We start from the raw sequence: 20,612 nt of genomic DNA on the forward strand, positions 1-20,612 counted from the left end.
TCAGATGTCGCTGCTGTTTCCTTCTGGATTTAAAGTGGCTGATCAGACAGCAACATCTGCCTTCCGGTATTAACTCATGGTAGCCCCCCCAATCCTTCTCAGAACTGGATTATATTGTTACCTGCTCCTTTGCGGTGTTTTTTGAGTTCTCCGGTTTCACCTCGTAGTTTTCTCCGTCTGGATAGTTCTGTTGCGATATTAACCAACTTCTGGATGTCTGAAGGCTGTCCCAGAGCAAAAGGAGCCTCAGACATCCGGTTTACGGTCGCCATTTTTTTTTACTACTTAGCGATATGCACATAACCATATAATGTTTTAACCTATGCGCATGTGCGCATAATGCACACATGTGCATAATAGTGGAGAAAAAAAGAACTGCATGGTGCCGTCGTGTGGATGGCAGAAGATGGTTCCACCGGGGATTGATACGAATTGCAGTATGGCAGTCTGATCGATAATATCCAGAACAAAGATATTCGGAACAGAACCGGGTCAGTTTAACACGGACTCAACACGCTGTGTGATTAACACATGGAATTCACTGTCACAGGAGGTGATGGCAACTACAAGCATAGACAGCTTCAAGAGGGGATTGGATAAGCATATGGAGCAGAGGTCCCTCAATGGCTATTAGCCACAGTGTATTTTTGGAACTCTTTGTCTGGGGCAGTGATGCTCTGTATTCTTGGTGCTTGGGAGGGGCAACAGTGGGAGGGCTTCTAGTGTCCTGGTCCCACTGATGGACCTCCTGATGGCATCTGGGTTTTTTTTGGCCACTGTGTGACACAGAGGCTGCGATCACACACACTAAATAATGCACTTCCAATCCACTTCCAGTGCATTTTCCAACCGGATTTTATTTTTTGAACTGGCAAAATCCAGTTGGAAAGTGCATTGAAACTGGATTGAAACTGCTTTATTTAGCATGTGTGATCGCAGCCAGAGTGTTGGACTGGATGGTCCATTGTCCCGATCCAACATGGCTTCTCTTATGTTCTTATGAGACCAGGCTAGCTGGGGCTATCCAGGTCAGGGCCGTGAGAGGATAGCTGAGGGTCAAAACAGAGGACCATTGGTTTGGTTGGATGGGGACGTGACAAATACATGGAGGGAGGAGATGTCCATCAGCAGCTCTATGCTGAGATGACTAGATGGAGCCTCCATGTTGAGAAGTAGTAACCTTCTGCTGCAGGGCTTTTTTTGCAGAAGGAACTCCTTTGTATATTAGGCTACACCCCCCTGATGTAGCCAATCCTCCAAGAGCTTACAGGGCTCTTCTTTAGGCTTGCCAATCCCCAGGTCCCAGCGGGGGTTCTCCCACTTTCCCAGGCTCCTTCCCACCCCCAGTCAGCTGGCCAGCAGGGGAAAGCTCCACCCCCACAGCTACCATGTGCTTTTCCCCTCCAGAACACTAGGAGAAAGCTTGCAAAGGCTTCCTTTTTGGATGGTGTGTGTCTGTGTCTTTAAGGCTGAATGGAGGCGGGGTGAGCAGGCAGAACAACGTGGCTGCTCCCAGTAGCTGTGAAAGCAGCCCAGACCCTCCATTTGTTGTACAAGCTGTTCAGAAGTCGTTTGCATAGTAAAGGGTAAACTTGAACCTTTGGTTTCCCTGTGCTATTGGAAGTTCAGCAACTCGTGAGTAAATTACCAGGCCATATGTGTACATATTTAAGATTAGCTAGCAGAGATATGAATTTTTTAAAGGACACATAACAACTAAAGATTTTTTAAAAAAACTTAAAAATAAAATATGCTTAAAATATTAGCATTTGTTGGTGTTAAAGGTGCTGTCATTGTATTTCTCCCATGGGATCCAGGGAACTGGGCAGAGGAAGCTCTGCCTCTTTCCCCCCCTCCCCAGGGGACCAAGGGGACTAGAGAGGCAATGGCGGCGTACTCGAGACGAAGTGACCCGAACATCTTATAGAGAGAGTTTGAAGGCCTATGAGATGGCAATCAAATCCGCAAAGAGAGTATTCTTTGCGGCTAAGATTGCGTCCGCAACTTCGCGCCCGGCACAATTATTTGATATAATTAGAGGACTTACAACGCTGCCACAAGGCAGGTTAAATTCTATTGAATTGGAAATCGGCTGTGAGGCTTTTGCGAAATTTTTTGCGGATAAAATCGCGTCACTCCGCCCCGACCCCCCTGCCAGTTTGGAGACAGTTAGCGAACCTGAGGCCCCGAGCCTGTCTTCGGATTATACTCTGGATGGCTTTAGACCCCTCAGCCTGGAGGAAGTTGACAGGATTCTCTTATTGGCTTGCCCAACAACTTGTAAATTGGACCCATGCCCTTCCTGGCTTATTAAATCTTGCCAGGGGGATCTTAGATATCCTGTGCGGGATATCATAAATAGATCCCTAACGGAAGGGCACTTTCCAACGCCACTCAAAGAGGCTGTGGTCCGTCCCCTCCTAAAAAAACCATCTTTAGATCCGGCCCAATTGGCACATTATCGGCCGGTTTCTAATTTGCCCTTTTTGGGTAAACTTATTGAGAGGGCAGTGGCGATGCAATTACAGAATTTCCTGGAGGACGCTTCCATCCTTGACCCATTTCAGTCCGGCTTCCGCCCGGGACACGGGACGGAGACAGTGTTGGTCGCCCTAGTAGATGACCTTCAACGGCATCTGGATCGGGGTGGCTCGGCGGTGCTGATGCTGTTAGACCTGTCGGCGGCGTTCGACACGGTCGACCATCGGCTACTGACGTGCCGCCTCGCCGACGCGGGGATTCAGGGGTTGGCCTTACAGTGGCTTTCCTCTTTCCTGGAAGGTCGGGGACAAAAGGTCGCAGTAGGGGGGGAGCTATCCCAGAGGCGCACACTTGATTGTGGTGTGCCCCAGGGGGCGGTTCTCTCCCCGATGTTATTCAATATCTATATGCGGCCTCTTGCCCAGATAGCCCGAAGGTATGGGCTGGGGTGTCACCAGTATGCTGATGACACCCAGCTCTATCTACTGATGGACGGCTGGCCGGTCTGCGCCCCGGAAAATTTGGACCGGGCATTACAGGCCGTGGCTGAGTGGCTCAGACTGAGTGGGCTGAAGCTAAATCCTACGAAGACAGAGGTCCTTTGCTTGGGTCGCCGCGGCCCGGGGGGGGGATCCCCCTGCCAGCTTTTGACGGTGCGCCGCTGATGGCGGCGGACAGAGTCAGGAGCTTGGGGGTGCTGTTGGAGCCTTCCTTAAAGATGGAGGCTCAGATAGCAGCCGCTGCCAAGTCCGCATTTTTTCATCTTAGGCGGGCAAGGCAGCTGGCCCCCTTCCTGGAGCGCGACGACCTAGCAACAGTGATCCATGCTACGGTCACCTCGAGGTTGGACTACTGCAATGCCCTCTACATGGGGCTGCCCCTGTCCCGGACTCGAAAGCTGCAGCTGGTGCAGAATGCCGCGGCCCGGCTGTTATTGGGTCTCCCAAAGTGGGGACACATTCGGCCGGGTCTTCGGACTCTGCACTGGCTTCCAGTGATGTATCGAGTCCGGTACAAGGTGCTGGTTATTACCTTTAAAGCCCTATATGGCCTGGGACCTGCCTACCTGAGGGACCGTCTCTCCCCATACGTTCCCCAGAGAGCACTGAGGTCAGGAACACAAAATCTCCTCTCTATCCCCGGGCCAAAAGAAGCCCGCCTGAAAGTCACTCGAGATAGGGCTTTCTCCGTTATGGCCCCCACTTGGTGGAATCAGCTGCCGGAAGAGGTGAGGGCCCTGCGGGATTTGGCTCAATTCCGCAGGGCCTGTAAGACGACCCTCTTCCGGCTAGCTTACACCTAGCCGGGATGGAACCTGACGTAACTGGCCTGCCATCTGTTTATATAAAATGATATGTTATTGGTTTTAAGCTGCATTGTTTTTATGAATTGAAATGTATTGGTTTTAATGTTTAAATGTGAAGTATTTAATTGTTTATATTTAAATTGTTAAATTGTTATTGTTGGAAGCCGCCCTGAGCCACTCGTGGGAAGGGCGGGATACAAATCCCGAATAAATAAAAATAAATAAATAAAGAAGGGGAGGAGCCTCAACCAGTGGAGAAAATCGAGGTTTTGCTCTGTAGCTCCTGTGCAATTCAGCAAGCCTTGTAAAGCAAGCTGAGATGCCAAAAGAAGCAAGAGAGAAGGAGAAGGAAGCAGACAAGAGCCACTTGCTTGGGGGCCTGATTCGGCCCCCGGGCCACATGTTTGACACCCCTGGTGTAGAGTTTGTTTTGCTGTGCTAGGATGTGGGATTCCCTGGACCAAATCCTCACTCAGCTGTGGTGCTCCCAGAGTAACCTTGAACCTGTCATCCTCTCTCAGTCGAACCTATCTTGCAGGCCTGTTGTGAGGATAAAACGGAGAACTGTTTGCTACCTTGAGGCAGAGTGAGATTTAGAAAAAAAAGATAAAAGTGGGCAAAGGAAAATCATGCACACCTCCGAGGACAGTGATAATCTTCGGCCAGACAAATGAACAACCCCAATCCTTCCTATTTCTCATCTCCCATCTCTTTTCCTTTCTGCTCTTCTGTTCCAGTCCCCGAACCGCCCAGGCAATGCTCTCTTTTGTACAATCTACTTTGGGAATCAACAACATCTGTGTTTGCTTCTTGCTAAATCCAGAGTTGGTTTTTTTAGTAGTTACTAAAAATACAGTCGACTCGGCCCCCGTCGTTCAACAATACAAACGCCCTCCCGACGGCCTGGCATTTAGCTGTCCTTTTTTCTTTGCAGGGTTTCCAACTATGACATCTTCTCGTACACGCATAACCTCTTTTTCGTCTTCTACTTGCTGCTGATGTTGCACGTTTCGGGGTAAGTCGAGAGGTGCTAGCTCGTCAATCACGGCACGTCATGAAAGCTACGGTTGACGGTTTAAATGGATGAGATGGAGGGTGGCCATGACTTTTCAAGAGCAGTTTATGAACATGTGAAGCTGCCTTCTATTGAATCAGACCTTCGGTCCATCAAAGTCAGTATTGTCTACTCAGATTGGCAGCGGCTCTACAGGGTCTCAAGCTGAGGTTTTTCACGCTTATTTGCCCGAACCCTTTTTAGTTGGAGATGCCAGAGATTGAACCTGGGATCTTCTGCTTACCAAGCAGATGCTCTACCACTGAGCCACTGTCCCTCCCCTAATGAAGGGAGGGAGAGAAGGAACGAAGGAGGGAACATGTGAAGCTGCCTTCTACTGAATCAGACCCTCAGTCCATCAACCCTCAGTCAGTATTGTCTACTCAGACTGGCAGTGGCTCTCCAGAGTCTCAAGCTGAGGTTTTTCACGCTTATTTGCCTGAACCCTTTTTTGTTGGAGATGCCAGGGATTGAACCTGGGACCTTCTGCTTACCAAGCAGATGCTCTACCACTGAGCCACTGTCCCTCCCCGACACATATTTCAGACGCATGGGGACCCTTCGTTGGATCAGAACCATGTTGCTTGGATAGGGGAAATGGAATTTAACCCTGTCCTTGCCTGTCTTTTTTTGGGGGGGGGGTATTTTATTTTATTGTTTTTCCCCAACTAAAGTATCCTTATTGGGGGGGGGGGAAGGAAAATACAAGGAAGGGCATAAACAATAAGATTAAAAATCCATCAAAACAAGATACAAAATACATTAGACATAAGATTACCAAAAACACAATTTGTCTAGTTCTTTTGGAATTCCATCCTGTACCATCTGTACACCCAGTATAGGGAACCAAACAGTTTCAAAATTGAACATGGGAGTATGCAGGAGTGGAATTCCAGCAGGATCTCCTTTGCATGTTAGGCCACACACACCTGATGTAGCCAATCTTCCAAGAGCTTACAAGGCTCTTTTTTCCAAGCTCTTGGAGGATTGGCTACATCAGGTGGCCTAACAGGCAAAGGAGCTCCTTCTACAATTCTAGCCTGGGAGTATGAGATTCTACTTCAGAGAGGCTGTCAGTGATCTTAGCCATAACATATAGGCTCCTTGGCTTTTTATACCATAACTGAATGTGTGGGCTTGATTGGCTTTTCCGCTGTATGGCTATTACACTTTTCGTAGCATATAGGAGCTTACCTGTCTTTTAAAGTGTTCACAACAGTGGCATGTTTCAATTGGCATTACCATGTGTGGGGATAAAAAGAGTTAAACCCATTTTCTTAACCATAGCTGGAATTTCCCTTTTGAAATTAATGGGAAGAGTCTTGTCCGGTTCTTCCAGTGTTGTCTGCCTTGAGATAGTCCAAGGGTGGCCAAACTATGGCTTGGGAGCCACATGCGGCTCTTTCACACATATTGTGTGGCTCTTGAAGCCCCCACCGCCCCATTGGCTGGCTTGGAGAAAGCATCTGTCTCTATAAACTACTTTTCCAAGCCAGCTGTCAGCTTGGAGAACAAATTTCAAGTTAAAAGTTGCTTTCTTTTCACTTCTTTCTCCCCTTTCCTCATCTATTTCCTTCCTTCCTTCCTTCCTTCCTTCCTTCCTTCCTTCCTTCCTTCCTTCCTTCCTTCCTTCCTTCCTTCCTTCCTTCCTTCCTTCCTTCCTTCCTTCCTTCCTTCCTTCCTTCCTTCCTTCCTTCCTTCCTTCCTTCCTTCCTTCCTTCCTTCCTTCCTTCTCTCAAACATCTGACGTCCAGGTCTTGTGGCTCTCAAGCATCTGATGTTTATTCTATGAGACTCTTATGTTAAGCAATACTGGTGACCCCTGAGACAGTTCATTCTGACACTGGGTGCATTCACACACACTAAATAATGTGCTTTGCGACTGGATTTTTACTGTATAAGAACAGCAAAATCCACTTGCAAATGGTTTTGTGAAACCACTCACTGGGTGACTCTGGGACAGCAATTCTCTTTCAGCTTGTCCTACCTCCCCAGGTGGTTGTGAAAATATAATCAAAGAGAGGTGAGTCATGTATGCTGTGCTGAGCTCTTTGAAGAAGAAGAAGATGTTGGATTTATATCCCACCCTCCACTTCGAAGAGTCTCAGAGCGACTCAAAATCTTCTTTACCTTCCTTCCCCCACAACAGACACCCTGTGAGGTAGGTGGGATTGAGAGTCTCTCACAGCAGCTGCCCTTTCAAGGACAACTCCTGTGATAGCTATGGCTGACCTAAGGCCATTCCAGCAGCTGCAAGTGGAGGAGTGGGGAATCAAACCCGGTTCTCCCAGATAAGAGTCCACACACTTAACCACTACACCAAACTGGCTCTCATTGGTGGAAAGCCAGGCTGGCAGAGGCGTAGTGGTGAGAGTGTAGGACTTGAGTTCAAAGGATTGCAATCCCCACTCTGCCATGGAAGGTCACTGATTGACCTTGGGCCAGTCATTTACTCTCAGCCTCACCTACCTCACAGGGTTGTTGTGAGGATAAAATGGAGGACAGAAGAAGGATAGAACCTGCTTTGGATCCCCATTAGACAGAAGGGAATGGAACCAAGAGCCTTAGAGGTAAGTTAGAAAACAAATAAGGGCCCAATAGTTAAGAACAGAAATGTAGAATAATTCTAAGTAAAAATGTATGTATCTATTGCAGAAACATTTAAAAACATGTAAAGGCCCAACTCAAGCCTCATAACATGATCGAAGTGACATATGCACAAAAGGAAACACTTATGACCGTTTTTTTTGGAGCAGGAACACGCAGGAAAGCAGTTCCGGCTGGCTTGGCATCAGGGGGTGTGGCCTAATATGCAGATGAGTTCCTGCTGGACTTTTTCTACAAAAAGCCCTGTGTGTCACGTTCTCAGGGTGCAGGCGGGCAGGAGTCCAAAGCCAGTCCAAGGTCAAAGTCCAGGAAGCCAAGTCACCAATGCAGAATCACAAACCGGAATCAGAAGGCAAGGTCCAAAAGCCAAAAGGTCAGGGTGCCAAGGAAATCAAGCAGGTCAGGATCAGGAATCAGAAAGGAGCGTGGATGCAAGCCAGAGAATAGACTTGTTGCTTCCACAAGGTTGCCAGGTCCTGGGTGGGAGCTATATGGGAGTGTCAATCAGCCTGCTTCCTGGGTGGCAGTGACTGTATTAGAACTCAGGTCTGAGAGACCTGAAGCATCGGCATGCCTCATGTCTTTGCTCTGAAAGTTCTTTCCGGAGCCTGCTTTGAACTCTTGAGATGGGAGGAGGAGAGCTCAGAGGAAATTGATCCTCAATAGCTGACCCTGGTGCCTGGAGAGTGATTGATGGGCCAGCTGCTGTTTGTTCAGCTAAGGAACTGGCTGGAAACTCTTCCTGGTCTGTTAACCCTTCCAGCTCTTCCTCGTCAGGGCTCATGACACTGTGCAAAACAATGGTGACATCAGAGGCATGTGGCTTTCTATGAAAATAAGTTCCTGCTGGGCTTTTTCTACAAAAATGACCTGCTTATGACCAGTACTCGCTGTGAGTGAGTGACTTGGCTGCTGCATGTATCAGTTTGCTCTGGGGCTATCCTTCCTGAGCTAAGACAATTATGTGTGCGCCCAAGACTAAACAGCTGTGAGCTAGCTCACACTAACTCAACTTAGAGGGAACACTGCTTATGACCTAACATGTTTTCAGTCCAATTGGGCCTTCCTCAAAGGGCAAACAATGCAAGGTACATACAGGCTCTTGTTATGATCAAAAGCCAGTAAACAAGTTGATATAGAACCAAAAAAGATATAAGATATAGATAGGGCTAGCCAGGCCCATCCAGGTGAATGCTGTTAAGGAAGAAAGGGGGGGAAAATTAAAAAATACGGTATATTATTCAAAGAACAAATTGAAATGATGTGTCGAATTGTAGTAATTATAACCGAAACCTCAATTTTTAATACTTCCAGCAGGAACTCATTTGCGTATTAGGCCACATCCCCTGACATCACCAAAGTTCCATATGGGGTTTTTTTTGTAGAAAACCCCCAGCGAGGACTCATTTGCATATTAGGTCACGCCCCTGATACCAAGCCAGCCAGAACTGCGTTCCTCTGTGTTCCTGCCTTGCTTACTTCCAATATGAGATCAAATGACATAGGGAAACTCTTATTTGGGAGGCCTCCTTGAAACTGATTCCGTGTCAATTGAAGGGAATGGAACCAAATGCAACATTGGCTTTAAAAAGAGCTAAATGTGCTTGAACGACTGGTGGAAGACCTTGTGTGTAGCCTGCAGGCCTTCTGTATTCTCCTGGATTGAAACTGAAACAGGGCCCCCCGCGACGCCCACCGAAACGCAAGAGAAAAAACTTAGTTTGTTGCATTAAAAACAGATTAGCAGTGCAGACCTAAGCAGTTATAAGCCCTTTTAAGCCCATAGCTTTCAGTCAACTGAGAAAGGGCGTCACTCGGTTTAGAAGTACACTTCAGATGTGTTTGCTGATTAGCTCAATTAATTCATCAGCACTTCCAGCGTGGGCTTGTATAATGCACGCTCTGCAGGTTGCGATGCTCCTAAGCCCCGAAGCAAGGTGCGCTCAGCCCACCCAGATAGTTTTCGACTTGTTTTGGAAGGGTTTACGAATGGCACCTCTCTGGCGTCTCCCGTTAGATTTATGGCCGAGATCAGCTCTAAGAGAACCAAATCTCTCTTGCTCCTGTCTGGTGCTTTCTCTGTTCATGCCAATGGATGTTTCTAGGCAGAATGAGGATTGAAAACTCACAGCTGTATCCCGCAGAGCTGACCAATCCTGTGTGATGTGTGTTAAGACTGCTGAAAATCGCAGTACAAACATTGTTATTATTTTGCCCAGAAGTCACAGCTGACTTCTGGCAACCCCGTAGGGCTTTCAAGGCAAGCAGGGGTGGAATTCTAGCAGGAGCTCCTTTGCATATTAGGCCACACACCCCTGATGTAGCCAATTCTCCAAGAGCTTACCAAAAAGAGCTCTATAAGCTCTTGGAGGATTGGCTACATCAAGGGGGTGTGGCCTAATATGCAAAGGAGCTCCTGCTAGAATTCCACCCCTGAAGGCGAGAGATGTTCAGAGATGTTGCCATTGCCTGGCTCTGTGCTGCAGCCGTGGACTTCCTTGGTGGTCCCCCATTCAAGGACTCCCCTGGTCCAACCCTGCTTAGCTTCTAAGATCTAGATCGGGCTAGCCAGGCCCATCCAGGTGACAGCCAGTGTGATTATTAAACTATAGTAATTCTTTGCACCAAGCTGCATATTTCCAACAGGAGATTCAGTGTCAGTGGATCAGCTGGGAATTTAATGGTCATAGTGGGCTTTGGGAGAAATCAGATCAGATAGGAGAATCTAGATCAGGGGTGTCAAACATGCAGCCCGAGGGCCAGATCAGGCCCCCAGAAGGCTCCTATCAGGCCCTTGAACTCACTGTCATCTGCTTCCTTCTCCCTCTCTTATTTCCTTCTACTTCACAGCTTGCTTTGCCAGGCTTGTTCAATCACATAGGAACTACAGAGCAGAGCCTCTGTTTTCTCCCTTGGCTGACCAATGCATGAAGGAGTTTATGTTAAAAAAGTCGCAACGATATCCATTTCAGTTTTTTTTTTCCTTTGTGTCTTAGGCTCAAAGCGTTAGCCACGCGATTTCTGCTATGGATATCAATAAATTAAAAGTAGGTTTGCAACTTACAGATACATACCTGATTAACACCTGAATAGGTATTAAGATTGTTACAGCACAGATATTGTCTCCAGATTTTTATGCAGTAATTCAGAGCAAGAGGTGTCAGTTATCAGAGACTGTTAAAGAACTTTAACTGTGTTTGTCCGTGTCCTTTATAAAGTTTATATCTCTGCTACCTGGCATTACAATTTATGAAACCCATGGCCCGGCCCAACAAGGTCTCTTATGTCTGCTCCAGCCCTCAAAACAAATAAGTTTGACACCCCTGGATTCCAGGAAACCAATTCTAAGAACTGACTCTCAGCCTACCTACCTGCAGCCTTTTCCTCTAATAAGAACTGTTAAGAAGGGTGGGGCTCACTTTTGACCTGCAGAAAGAAGAGAGATATTCTTGACTTTTACCTGCACAGTTGAAACATACTGTAATGATAAAGGTTAGAATGTTGTTTTTATAAAACAGGCAAGTTTCTAGTCCTCAAGGCTTTGATAATCAGCTTGGATGTTTGTCATCCATGAAAACTGGGCTCCTTTCTCATCCTTTTGCTTTCAACTGTTTGGGGTTTTTTTAGCCACAGCAGCTGCCTGGGATGTCAAAAGCAGGAGGAGATTATAAACAAACATAAAATCCATGCCTGTTAAAAGCTCAGAAAGAAGAGCTGGCAGGATTTCTTTTGGGGGTGGTACAAGCCACCCCCACTGCAAAAGCAGCAGCAAGTGAAAAGAGGCGTGTGGGGCCATGGCATCCATGTGCCACGTTCCCGTGGCTGTCCTCTGCTGGCGCTGCTCCTTCCCCCTTATCGCATCAATGCAATGACAGCCAGTTTGGTGTAGTGGTTAAGTGTGCGAACCGGGTTTGATTCCCCACTCCTCCACTTGCACCAGCTGGAATGGCCTTGGGTCAACCATAGCTCTGGCAGAGGTTGTCCTTGAAAGGGCAGCTTCTGGGAGGGCTCTCTCAGCCCCACCTCACAGGCTATCTGTTGTGGGGGAGGAAGATATAGGAGATTGTAAGCCGCTCTGAGTCTCTGATTCAGAGAGAAGGGTGGGGTATAAATCTGCAGTCGTTGTCTTCTTCTTTTTCAAGGGCCAACTTGAAGGGGATCTTGCTGGGCCCTCCTGCATCCCCCAACAGCTGATCCACAGTTGAGCTTCATTGTAAAGCCCTGTTAAAGGGAGACAAGGGTTAGGGAAACACCTGACAAACCATTGCCCAGGGCTTTTTTCATATTAGGTCACACCCCTCTGATGTAGCCAATCCTCCGAGAGCTTTCATGGCCCTTCTTACAGGGCCTACTGTAAGCTCCTGGAGGATTGGCTATATCAGGGATGTGTGTCCTAATATGCAAAGGAGTTCCTGCTACAAAAAGAGCCCTGCGTAGTTCACACAGTTCAGTTCCTTCTTTACAGCCCCCCTTTCTGAGTCTTCCGAAGCTGGTTCATCTCCAAAAGTTGCCCCTTGTGGGGCTGAGGGAGTGTTGTGGGTGAGTAATGCTTGGTAGGAGATGGAGCTGCCTGCTTCTCAGCGTTTTCCCAACAAAAGCTGTGCTGGCACCTCCCCAGCCGTGTCCTCTCGAGCAATGACTCAGGCCAAGGAGGGCGTCTGGAAACCTTGTGGGGCCGTGTCCTCAGATGTTGTTAATCTTCCTCCCGCTTTTTGCTTTGCTGGGGTTTTGCCAGCGTGCTCTGCCAGGGGAAACAGCCGGGCGAAGAGGTTTCGCATCCTCCTTCCCACAAGAGGCCAGATGGGCAAAAACATTGTCTAAGGCTTCAGTCCTCCTCACCGACTTGGGCTCCAGGCCGGACATGGCGCTTAGTCACCGAGGCTTGGACTTCAGCAGGGACCAATAAACAGGCCTGTTTTTTTTTTTTTTTAAAGACTATGGATACAAGGCGAGTTCATAACAACATTCCCTTCTTCCTCCCTGCTCCAACTGTTGCGTTAGCACAAAAACATAGAGCCCGGCTGGATGAGACAAGTAGTCCATCTAATCCAACTAGGGTTGCCAATCCCCAGGTGGGGACAGGGGATCCCCCGGTTTGGAGACCCTCCCCCCGCTTCAGGGTCGTCAGAAAGCAGGGGGAGGGGAGGGAAATGTCTGCTGGGAACTCTTATTATTCCCTATGGAGATTTATTCCCATAGAAAATCATGGAGAATTTGGGGTATCTGGGGTTTCTGGGGGGCTGTCTTTGGGGATAGAGGCACCAAATTTTCAGTATAGCATCTAGTGCCTCTCCCCAAAATACCCTCCAAGTTTCAAAAAGATTGGACCAGGGGGTCCAATTCTATGAGCCCCAAAAGGTGCCCCTATCCTTCATTATTTCCTATGGAAGGAAGGCATTGAAAAGGTGTGCCGTCCCTTTAAATGTGATAGCCAGAACTCCCTTTGGAGTTCAGTTATGCTTGTCACAGCCTTGATCTTGGCCCAACCCCAATGTCTCCTGGCTCCACCCCCAAAGTCTTCTGGCTCCACCCTTAAATTGGACTTGGCAACCCTAAATCCAACATCCTTTCTTACATGGTGACTGTCCAGTTCCCCTGGAGGGTCAACAACAGGGCATAGAGTCTGAGGCCTTCCCCTGATGTTGCTTCCTGGCTCTGGGATTCAGTGCCTCTGAATTTGGAGGTTCCCCTCAGTCACCATATCTCGTAACCACTGATGGACTTATCCTACAGGAATCTACCTAATCCCCTTGTCACACTTCTAGTTTCTGTGGCCACCGCTATGTCCTCTGGCAGCAAATTCCACATTTTTATGTGTAAAAAAAATGTCCTAGTTTAGCTGAAGTTAGCTAAGGCACAAGCTGATATGAGTCCAGCACAGGGTTTTGGGGTTTTTTTGTAACAGGAACTCTTTTGCATATTAGGCCACACACCCCTGAAGTAGCCAATCCTCCAAGAGCTTACAGGGCTCTTCATACAGGGCCTATTGTAAGCTCTTGGAGGATTGGCCGCATCAGGTGTGTGTGGCCTAATATGCAAAGGAGCTCCTGCTACAGAAAAAAGCCCTGAGTCTTGGTCATGGGATGAGCTGAGCTGTAAGTTCTTGACCTTTTCCAGTCAATTCTAATCCTGATCCTGTGTATATATGCAGGTGAGGCTTTTGAGACAGAGCATCTGCTCCAGCCCTCAATCTTTGGCATCTTCATTTGTTATGAGGGCCAGATCTGACATAAATGAGACCTTGTTGGGCTGGGCCATGCATGTACATTTAAGATTAGGTAGCGGAGAGATAAATTTTATAAAGAACACAGACAAACACAAATATATATTGTGAGAAAGGGAGAAAAGTACTTCTTTCTCTACTTTCTCCATTCCATGCATTATCTTGTAAACCTCTATCATGTCACCCCGCAGTCGACGTTTCTCCAAGCTAAAGAGTCCCAAGCGTTTCAACCTTTCTTCATAGGGAAAGTGCTCCAGCCCTTTAATCATTCTAGTTGCCCTTCTCTGCACCTTCTCTAATGCTATAATATCCTTTTTGAGGTGCGGCGACCAGAACTGCACACAGTACTCCAAATGAGACCGCACCATCGATTTATACAGGGGCATTATGATACTGGCTGATTTGTTTTCAATTCCCTTCCTAATAATTCCCAGCATGGCGTTGGCCTTTTTTATTGCAAACGCACACTGTCTTGACACTTTCAGTGAGTTATCTATCATGACCCCAAGATCTCTCTCTTGGTCAGTCTCTGCCAGTTCACACCCCATCAACTTGTATTTGTAGCTGGGATTCTTAGCCCCAATGTGCATTACTTTGCACTTGGCCACATTGAACCGCATCTGCCACGTTGACGCCCACTCACCCAGCCTCAACAGATCCCTTTGGAGTTCTCACCACCCTGAACAATTTAGTGTCATCCGCAAACTTGGCCACTTCACTGCTCACTCCCAACTCTAAATCATTTATGAACAAGTTAAAGAGCATGGGACCCAGTACCGAGCCCTGCGGCACCCCACTGCTTACCGTCCTCCACTGCGAAGACTGCCCATTTATACTCACTCTCTGCTTCCTATTACTCAGCCAGTTTTTGATCCACAAGAGGACCTGTCCTTTTACTCCATGATTCTCAAGCTTTCTAAGGAGCCTTTGATGAGGAACTTTATCAAAAGCTTTTTGGAAGTCAAGGTAAACAACATCTATCGGGTCTCCTTTGTCCACATGTTTGTTCACCCCCTCAAAGAAATGCAACAGGTTAGTGAGGCAAGATCTTCCCTTGCAGAACCCATGCTGAGTCTTCCTCAATAACCCGTGTTCATCAATGTGCCTACTCATTCTGTCCTTGATAATGGTTTCTACCAACTTTCCCGGTATTGAAGTCAGACTGACTGGCCTGTAATTTCCCGGATCTCCTCTGGAACCTTTTTTAAAGATGGGGGTGACATTTGCTACCTTCCAGTCCTCAGGAACGGAGGCAGATTTCAATGAAAGATTACAGATTTTTGTTAGAAGATCCACAAGTTCAACTTTGAGTTCTTTCAGAACTCTCGGATGTATGCCATCCGGACCCGGTGACTTATTAGTTTTTAATTTGTCTATCAGTTGTAGGACCTCCTCATTTGTCACCTCAATCTGACTCAGGTCTTTCAACACCCCTTCCAAAATTAGTGGTTCTGGGGCGGGCAAAAAGTTCTCGTCTTCTACAGTGAAGACGGAGGCAAAAAATTCATTTAGCTTCTCAGCCATTTCCCTATCCTCCTTCAGTAATCCTTTTACCCCATGGTCATCCAAGGGCCCCACTGCCTCCCTGGCTGGTTTCCTACTTCTAATATATTTGAAGAAAGTTTTATTGTTGGTCTTTATGTTTTTTGCAATATGCTCCTCATAGTCCCTTTTTGCCTGCCTGATCACAGTCTTGCATTTGATTTGCCACAGCCTGTGTTCCCTTTTACTAATCTCACTTGGACTGGTTTTCCACCGCTTAAAGGAGTCCTTCTTACCTTTTACAGCTTCCATTACTTTGTTTGTTAACCACGCAGGCCTTTTCTTATGCCTGTTTGTGCCTTTCCTAACTTGTGGTATGTATTTTATCTGAGCTTCTAGGATTATAGTTTTAAATAGCGTCCAAGCTTCCCCAAGGGTTTTGACCGTATGTACCTTTCCTTTAAGTTTCCTTCTCACATGCCTCCTCATCTCAGTGTATTTACCCCTTTTAAAGTTAAACGTGGTTGTGGTGGTCTTTTTGGACAACTCCCTATTTATACAAACGGTGAAATCAATAACATTATGGTCACTGCTCCCAAGCGGCGCAATCACTTTTACATCTCTCACCAAGTCTTGGGCATTACTCAGGACCAAATCCAGGATCGCCCCACCCCTGGTAGGTTCTGAGACCATCTGCTCCATAGCACAGTCATTGAGAGCATCAAGAAACTCAATCTCTTTCTCTTGACCAGAACACATATTGACCCAATCAATCTGCGGGTAGTTAAAATCACCTATTACGACACAGTTTTTACGTTTAGCCGCTATCTTTAAGCCTTCCATCATATTATAATCGTCCTCTCTCTTTTGATTTGGTGGGCGATAACAAACTCCCATAGTTAAATTTCCTTTTGGGCCCTCTATTTCAACCCAAAGCGTTTCTAAAAGTGAATCTAATTCTCTGATCTCAGTCTTACTGGACCGTATATCCTCTCTGACATACAGAGCCACCCCACCTCCAACCCTTCCCTCCCTATCCTTCCGATATAGCTTATATCCAGGAATCACTGTGTCCCACTGATTCTCCTCATTCCACCAAGTTTCTGAAATTCCCACAATGTCTATGTTTTCTCCCAACACTAAACATTCCAATTCACCAATTTTACTTTGAACACTTCTAGCATTTGCATACAAACATCTATAATTTCCCAGGCGAGCTAGGCCCGCCACCTTCCTCCTGCCGCCTCGAGACACTGGCAGACAGTCCATATTGTTTGTCACCTTCACAGTGGACAACTCCGGTCCGTTACCCGGTAGAAAAATAGCAGCTAACCCTTCATCTCTTTGAGACGAGTCCTCCCGAACCAGAGACATTTCATCTCCTGTCGGCTTTCCCCCAAGATTTAGTTTAAAAACTGCTCTGCCACCTTTTTGATTTTAAGCGCCAGCAGCCTGGTTCCATCCGGGGACAAGTGGAGACCGTCTCTTTTGTACAGCTCCCGCTTGTTCCAGAAAGCATCCCAGTGCCTAACAAACTTAAACCCTTCCTCCTTACACCATCGTCTCATCCACACATTGAGACTTCTAATTTGTGCCTGTCTCTCCTGCCCTGTATGTGGAACAGGTAGCACTTCTGAGAAGGCTACCTTGGAGGTCCTGGCCTTAAGTCTCCCACCTAGCAGCCTAAATTTTTCCTCCAGGACCTCACGACTGCATTTCCCCACATCGTTGGTGCCAACATGCACCACGACCACAGGCTCCTCCCCAGCACTGTCTATCAGTCTATCTACTACACGCGTAATGTCCGCTACCTTCGCACCAGGCAGGCAAGTCACCATACGGTCAGTACACGGTTTCGCCACCCGGCTGTCTACTTGCCTAATGATTGAATCACCAACTACCAATACCCCCCCCTCTCCCCCTGCTCAGGGATGGTTCCTTGGCGCGAAAGGATTCCCGCTCACCAACCGAAGAAGAGGTCCCTTCTGAGGGCGCATTCCCCTTATCCTCAACACGGTGCCCTGTTCCCTCTCGACCCTCACGCTCTCTGGCAGCAACGGGGCTGCTACGTTCAGAGCGGGGCTCATCTAATACGCCCCCGAGAGTCTTCCCCAAGTGCCTAACTGACTGTCTCTGCTTCTCCAGGGCAGTCACCTCGGCCTCAAGGGTACGAACTCGTTCCCTGAGGACCAGGAGCTCCTTGCATCGAGCACACACCCAAGACTTCTGTCCTTTGGGCAGATAGTCATACATGTGACACTCAGTGCAAAACACTGGAAAGCCCCCAACCCCCTGCTGGCATTCTATCTTCATTGTATATATATATATATATATATATATATATATATATATATATATATATATATATATATATATATATATATATACAGTCCTCTTTAAATGCTGTTTAAGTGGCTCCCCTTCTGGCGGGTCAACTTACCTTACCTAAACTTACCTTATTGGGAACTTACCTTATTTGGAGAACAAGGAAGCCAGGGATCTGGGTTCCTGCTCCTTAGGGAGCCCCTAGGCGAAGAGCCAAAGGCTCGCGCCTTTGGCAAGGCGCAGCTTAAAATGCAAAGAGGTGGAGCAGAGGCACTCCTCAGCAATCACTCTCAATCAGCAGCAATCACTCTCAATCTCTTTCACCCTTAAGCCAGTCAACCAAACAAAGAGCAGTCAACCAAACAAAGAGCAGTTCCCCAGCTATCACACCTTAGAATTTTAGGCAGCCCCACAAACCTTAGAATGAAGTCCTTCAAAACTCAGAAATTCTCAGCAATTTCTCCAGCTGTCTCAGCTATCAGAGCTGCTCTGCTCTGCTCCTCTCAGACCTCTGTGAGATGTGCTCAGCCTTTGGCAAGGCGCAGCTTAAAATGCAAAGAGGTGGAGCAGAGGCACTCCTCAGCAATCACTCTCAATCAGCAGCAATCACTCTCAATCTCTTTCACCCTTAAGCCAGTCAACCAAACAAAGAGCAGTCAACCAAACAAAGAGCAGTCAACCAAACAAAGAGCAGTTCCCCAGCTATCACACCTTAGAATTTTAGGCAGCCCCACAAACCTTAGAATGAAGTCCTTCAAAACTCAGAAATTCTCAGCAGTTTCTCCAGCTGTCTCAGCTATCAGAGCTGCTCTGCTCTGCTCCTCTCAGACCTCTCCCATGGGATCCAGAGAACTGGGCAAAGGAAGCTCTGGCTCTTTCCTTCCTTCCCCGGGGGACCAAGAAGGGCAGGAGCCTCAGTCAACAGAAGGAAGAGAGGCTTGGCTCAGCAACTCCGCTGTGCCTGGCAAAGCAAGCTATTCCTCCCCAAGGGAGGAGCCTCAGCCAATGGAGAAAATAGAGGGTTTTTTTCTGTAGCTCCTGTGCAGTTAAGCAAGCCTTGCAAAGCAAGCTATGCAGAAGGAAGCAAGAGAGAGAGAGAGAAGGAAGCAGATGACAGCCAGTTGCTCGAGGGCCTGAGAGGAGCCCTCCGGGGGCCTGATTTAGCCCCCAAACTGCATGTCTGACAGCCCTGTTCTAGTTCAAAGGACCAGTTTGCAAGCAATACAGAGGTGTCTTCCTGAGACCCTGGAGCTCTGCTGCCTGTCCCGAGTACACAAGGTTGACATTTGGTAGACTGACAGTCTGAGTCAGCAAAAGGTATCTTCATGTGAGTTTCAAGTGACTGCAAACATTTTGAGCTGGTGATTGCTATTGGTGGGCCGCCATGCCTTTGTATCCGAGCTTGTATCTTAGAAAAAGGTTATTCTGCAAAATCATCAGTGATCAACTATGGATGAGAGGGATAGGTTGGGCTTTACTGATATCACTAATAATCTTTGCCATTTGAGGCAGAGTCTCTTTAGACAGCATCAGTAGCAGAAGAGAGTAACTGAGGACTGCCTCTGCTGTCAGGCGCATTTTTAACACTGCAATAATAGACAGTGTGTTCTCTGCAGAGGATCAGAGCATGGGGCAAAATGATTCACAGAGACGCTTTTGCCTCTGGTGTGTATATGCTGTTTCATCCGAAAAAAAGTTTGCTTTTACGGCTTGCAAGAAGAGTCATCTCCCTCGAGGGGACTTATGTTCCTGTGTGAGTCACTGACTAGGGAAAAAGGTGAGCCCAGAACACAAATTCATGCAGGGATGCAATATGTAGCCTCCTCTGAGGGCACACAGTTCTGCTGTAGAAGAAGAAGAAGAAGATATTGGATTTATATCCCGCCCTCCACTCCGAAGAGTCTCAGAGCGGCTCACAATCTCCTTTACCTTCCTCCCCCACAACAGACACCCTGTGAGGTAGATGAAGACATTGGATTTATATCCCGCCCTCCACTCCGAAGAGTCTCAGAGCGGCTCACAATCTCCTTTACCTTCCTCCCCCACAACAGACACCCTGTGAGGTAGATGAAGACATTGGATTTATATCCCGCCCTCCACTCCGAAGAGTCTCAGAGCGGCTCACAATCTCCTTTACCTTCCTCCCCCACAACGGACACCCTTTGAGGTGGGTGGGGCTGGAGAGACTCTCACAGCAGCTGCCCTTTCAAGGACAACCTCTGGCAGAGCTATGGCTAACCCAAGGCCATGCCAGCAGGTGCAAGTGGAGGAGTGGGGAATCAAACCCGGTTCTCCCAAATAAGAGTCCGCACACTTAACCACTACACCAAACTGGCTCTCTGGTGTTCCCTGGTTGAGTGGAACTGGATGATCAAATGGAAGCATCGGCAATTGTTCATGCAGGGATGCAATGTGTAGCCTCCTCTGAGGGCACACAGTTCTGCTGTAGTTCTCTGGCTGAGTGGAACTGGATGATCAAATGGAAGCATCAGCAATTGTTCTTTAGCTTGGAGAAGTGTCGACTGCGGGGTGACATGATAAGAGGTTTACAAGATTATGCATGGGATAGAGAAGGTAGAGAAAGAAGGACTTTTCTCCCTTTCTCACAATACGAGAATTCATGGGCACTCAATGAAATTGCTGAGCAGTCGGGTTAGAACAGTTAAAAGGAAGTACTTCTTCACCCAAAGGGTGATTAACATGTGGAATTCACTGCCACAGGAGGTGGTGTTGGCTGCAAGCATAGCCAACTTTAAGAGGGAATTGGATAAAAATATGGAGCAGAGTGGAGCAAGTCAAAGGGGAAGCTCTGAATTCAGAGGCAGATGCTTGATGATGTTTACATTTCCCTTTCTTTTCCTTCTACCATAGGGTAGATCAGGGTTTTTTGTTGTTGTTGTTGGTAGAAAAAGCTCGGCAAGAACTCATTTGCATATTAAGCCCCACACACTGACATCATCATTGTTTCACACAGGGTTGTTTTTTTTTTTTTTGTAGAAAAAGCCCAGTAGGAACTTTGCATAGTAGGCCACACACCCCTGACACCAAGCCAGCTGGAACTGTGTTCGTGTGCATTCCTGCTAAAAAGAAAAAAGCCCTGGGGTAGTTGGCCATACCTAGCTGCTAGGATGGGT

General features: G+C 47.5%; 1 protein-coding gene across 6 annotated transcripts in view; it reads left to right on the forward strand.

The window, feature by feature from the left end:
* NOX4 (NADPH oxidase 4) overlaps positions 1-20,612 on the forward strand; it is a 191,178-nt gene that overhangs the window by 46,736 nt on the left and 123,830 nt on the right. For all 6 annotated transcript variants that reach the window (XR_009555216.1, XM_060234961.1, XM_060234959.1 and 3 more), the window contains exon 7: positions 4,722-4,802. Coding sequence is in view for 5 of the 6 variants with exons in the window: in XM_060234961.1 (XP_060090944.1) it covers positions 4,722-4,802 (81 nt within the window). In the remaining variant the exon portion in view is untranslated. The remainder of the gene's footprint in view (positions 1-4,721; positions 4,803-20,612) is intronic.

The sequence above is a fragment of the Heteronotia binoei genome, chromosome 3, assembly GCF_032191835.1.
Source record: "Heteronotia binoei isolate CCM8104 ecotype False Entrance Well chromosome 3, APGP_CSIRO_Hbin_v1, whole genome shotgun sequence".
NCBI classification, from domain to species: Eukaryota; Metazoa; Chordata; class Lepidosauria; order Squamata; family Gekkonidae; genus Heteronotia; species Heteronotia binoei.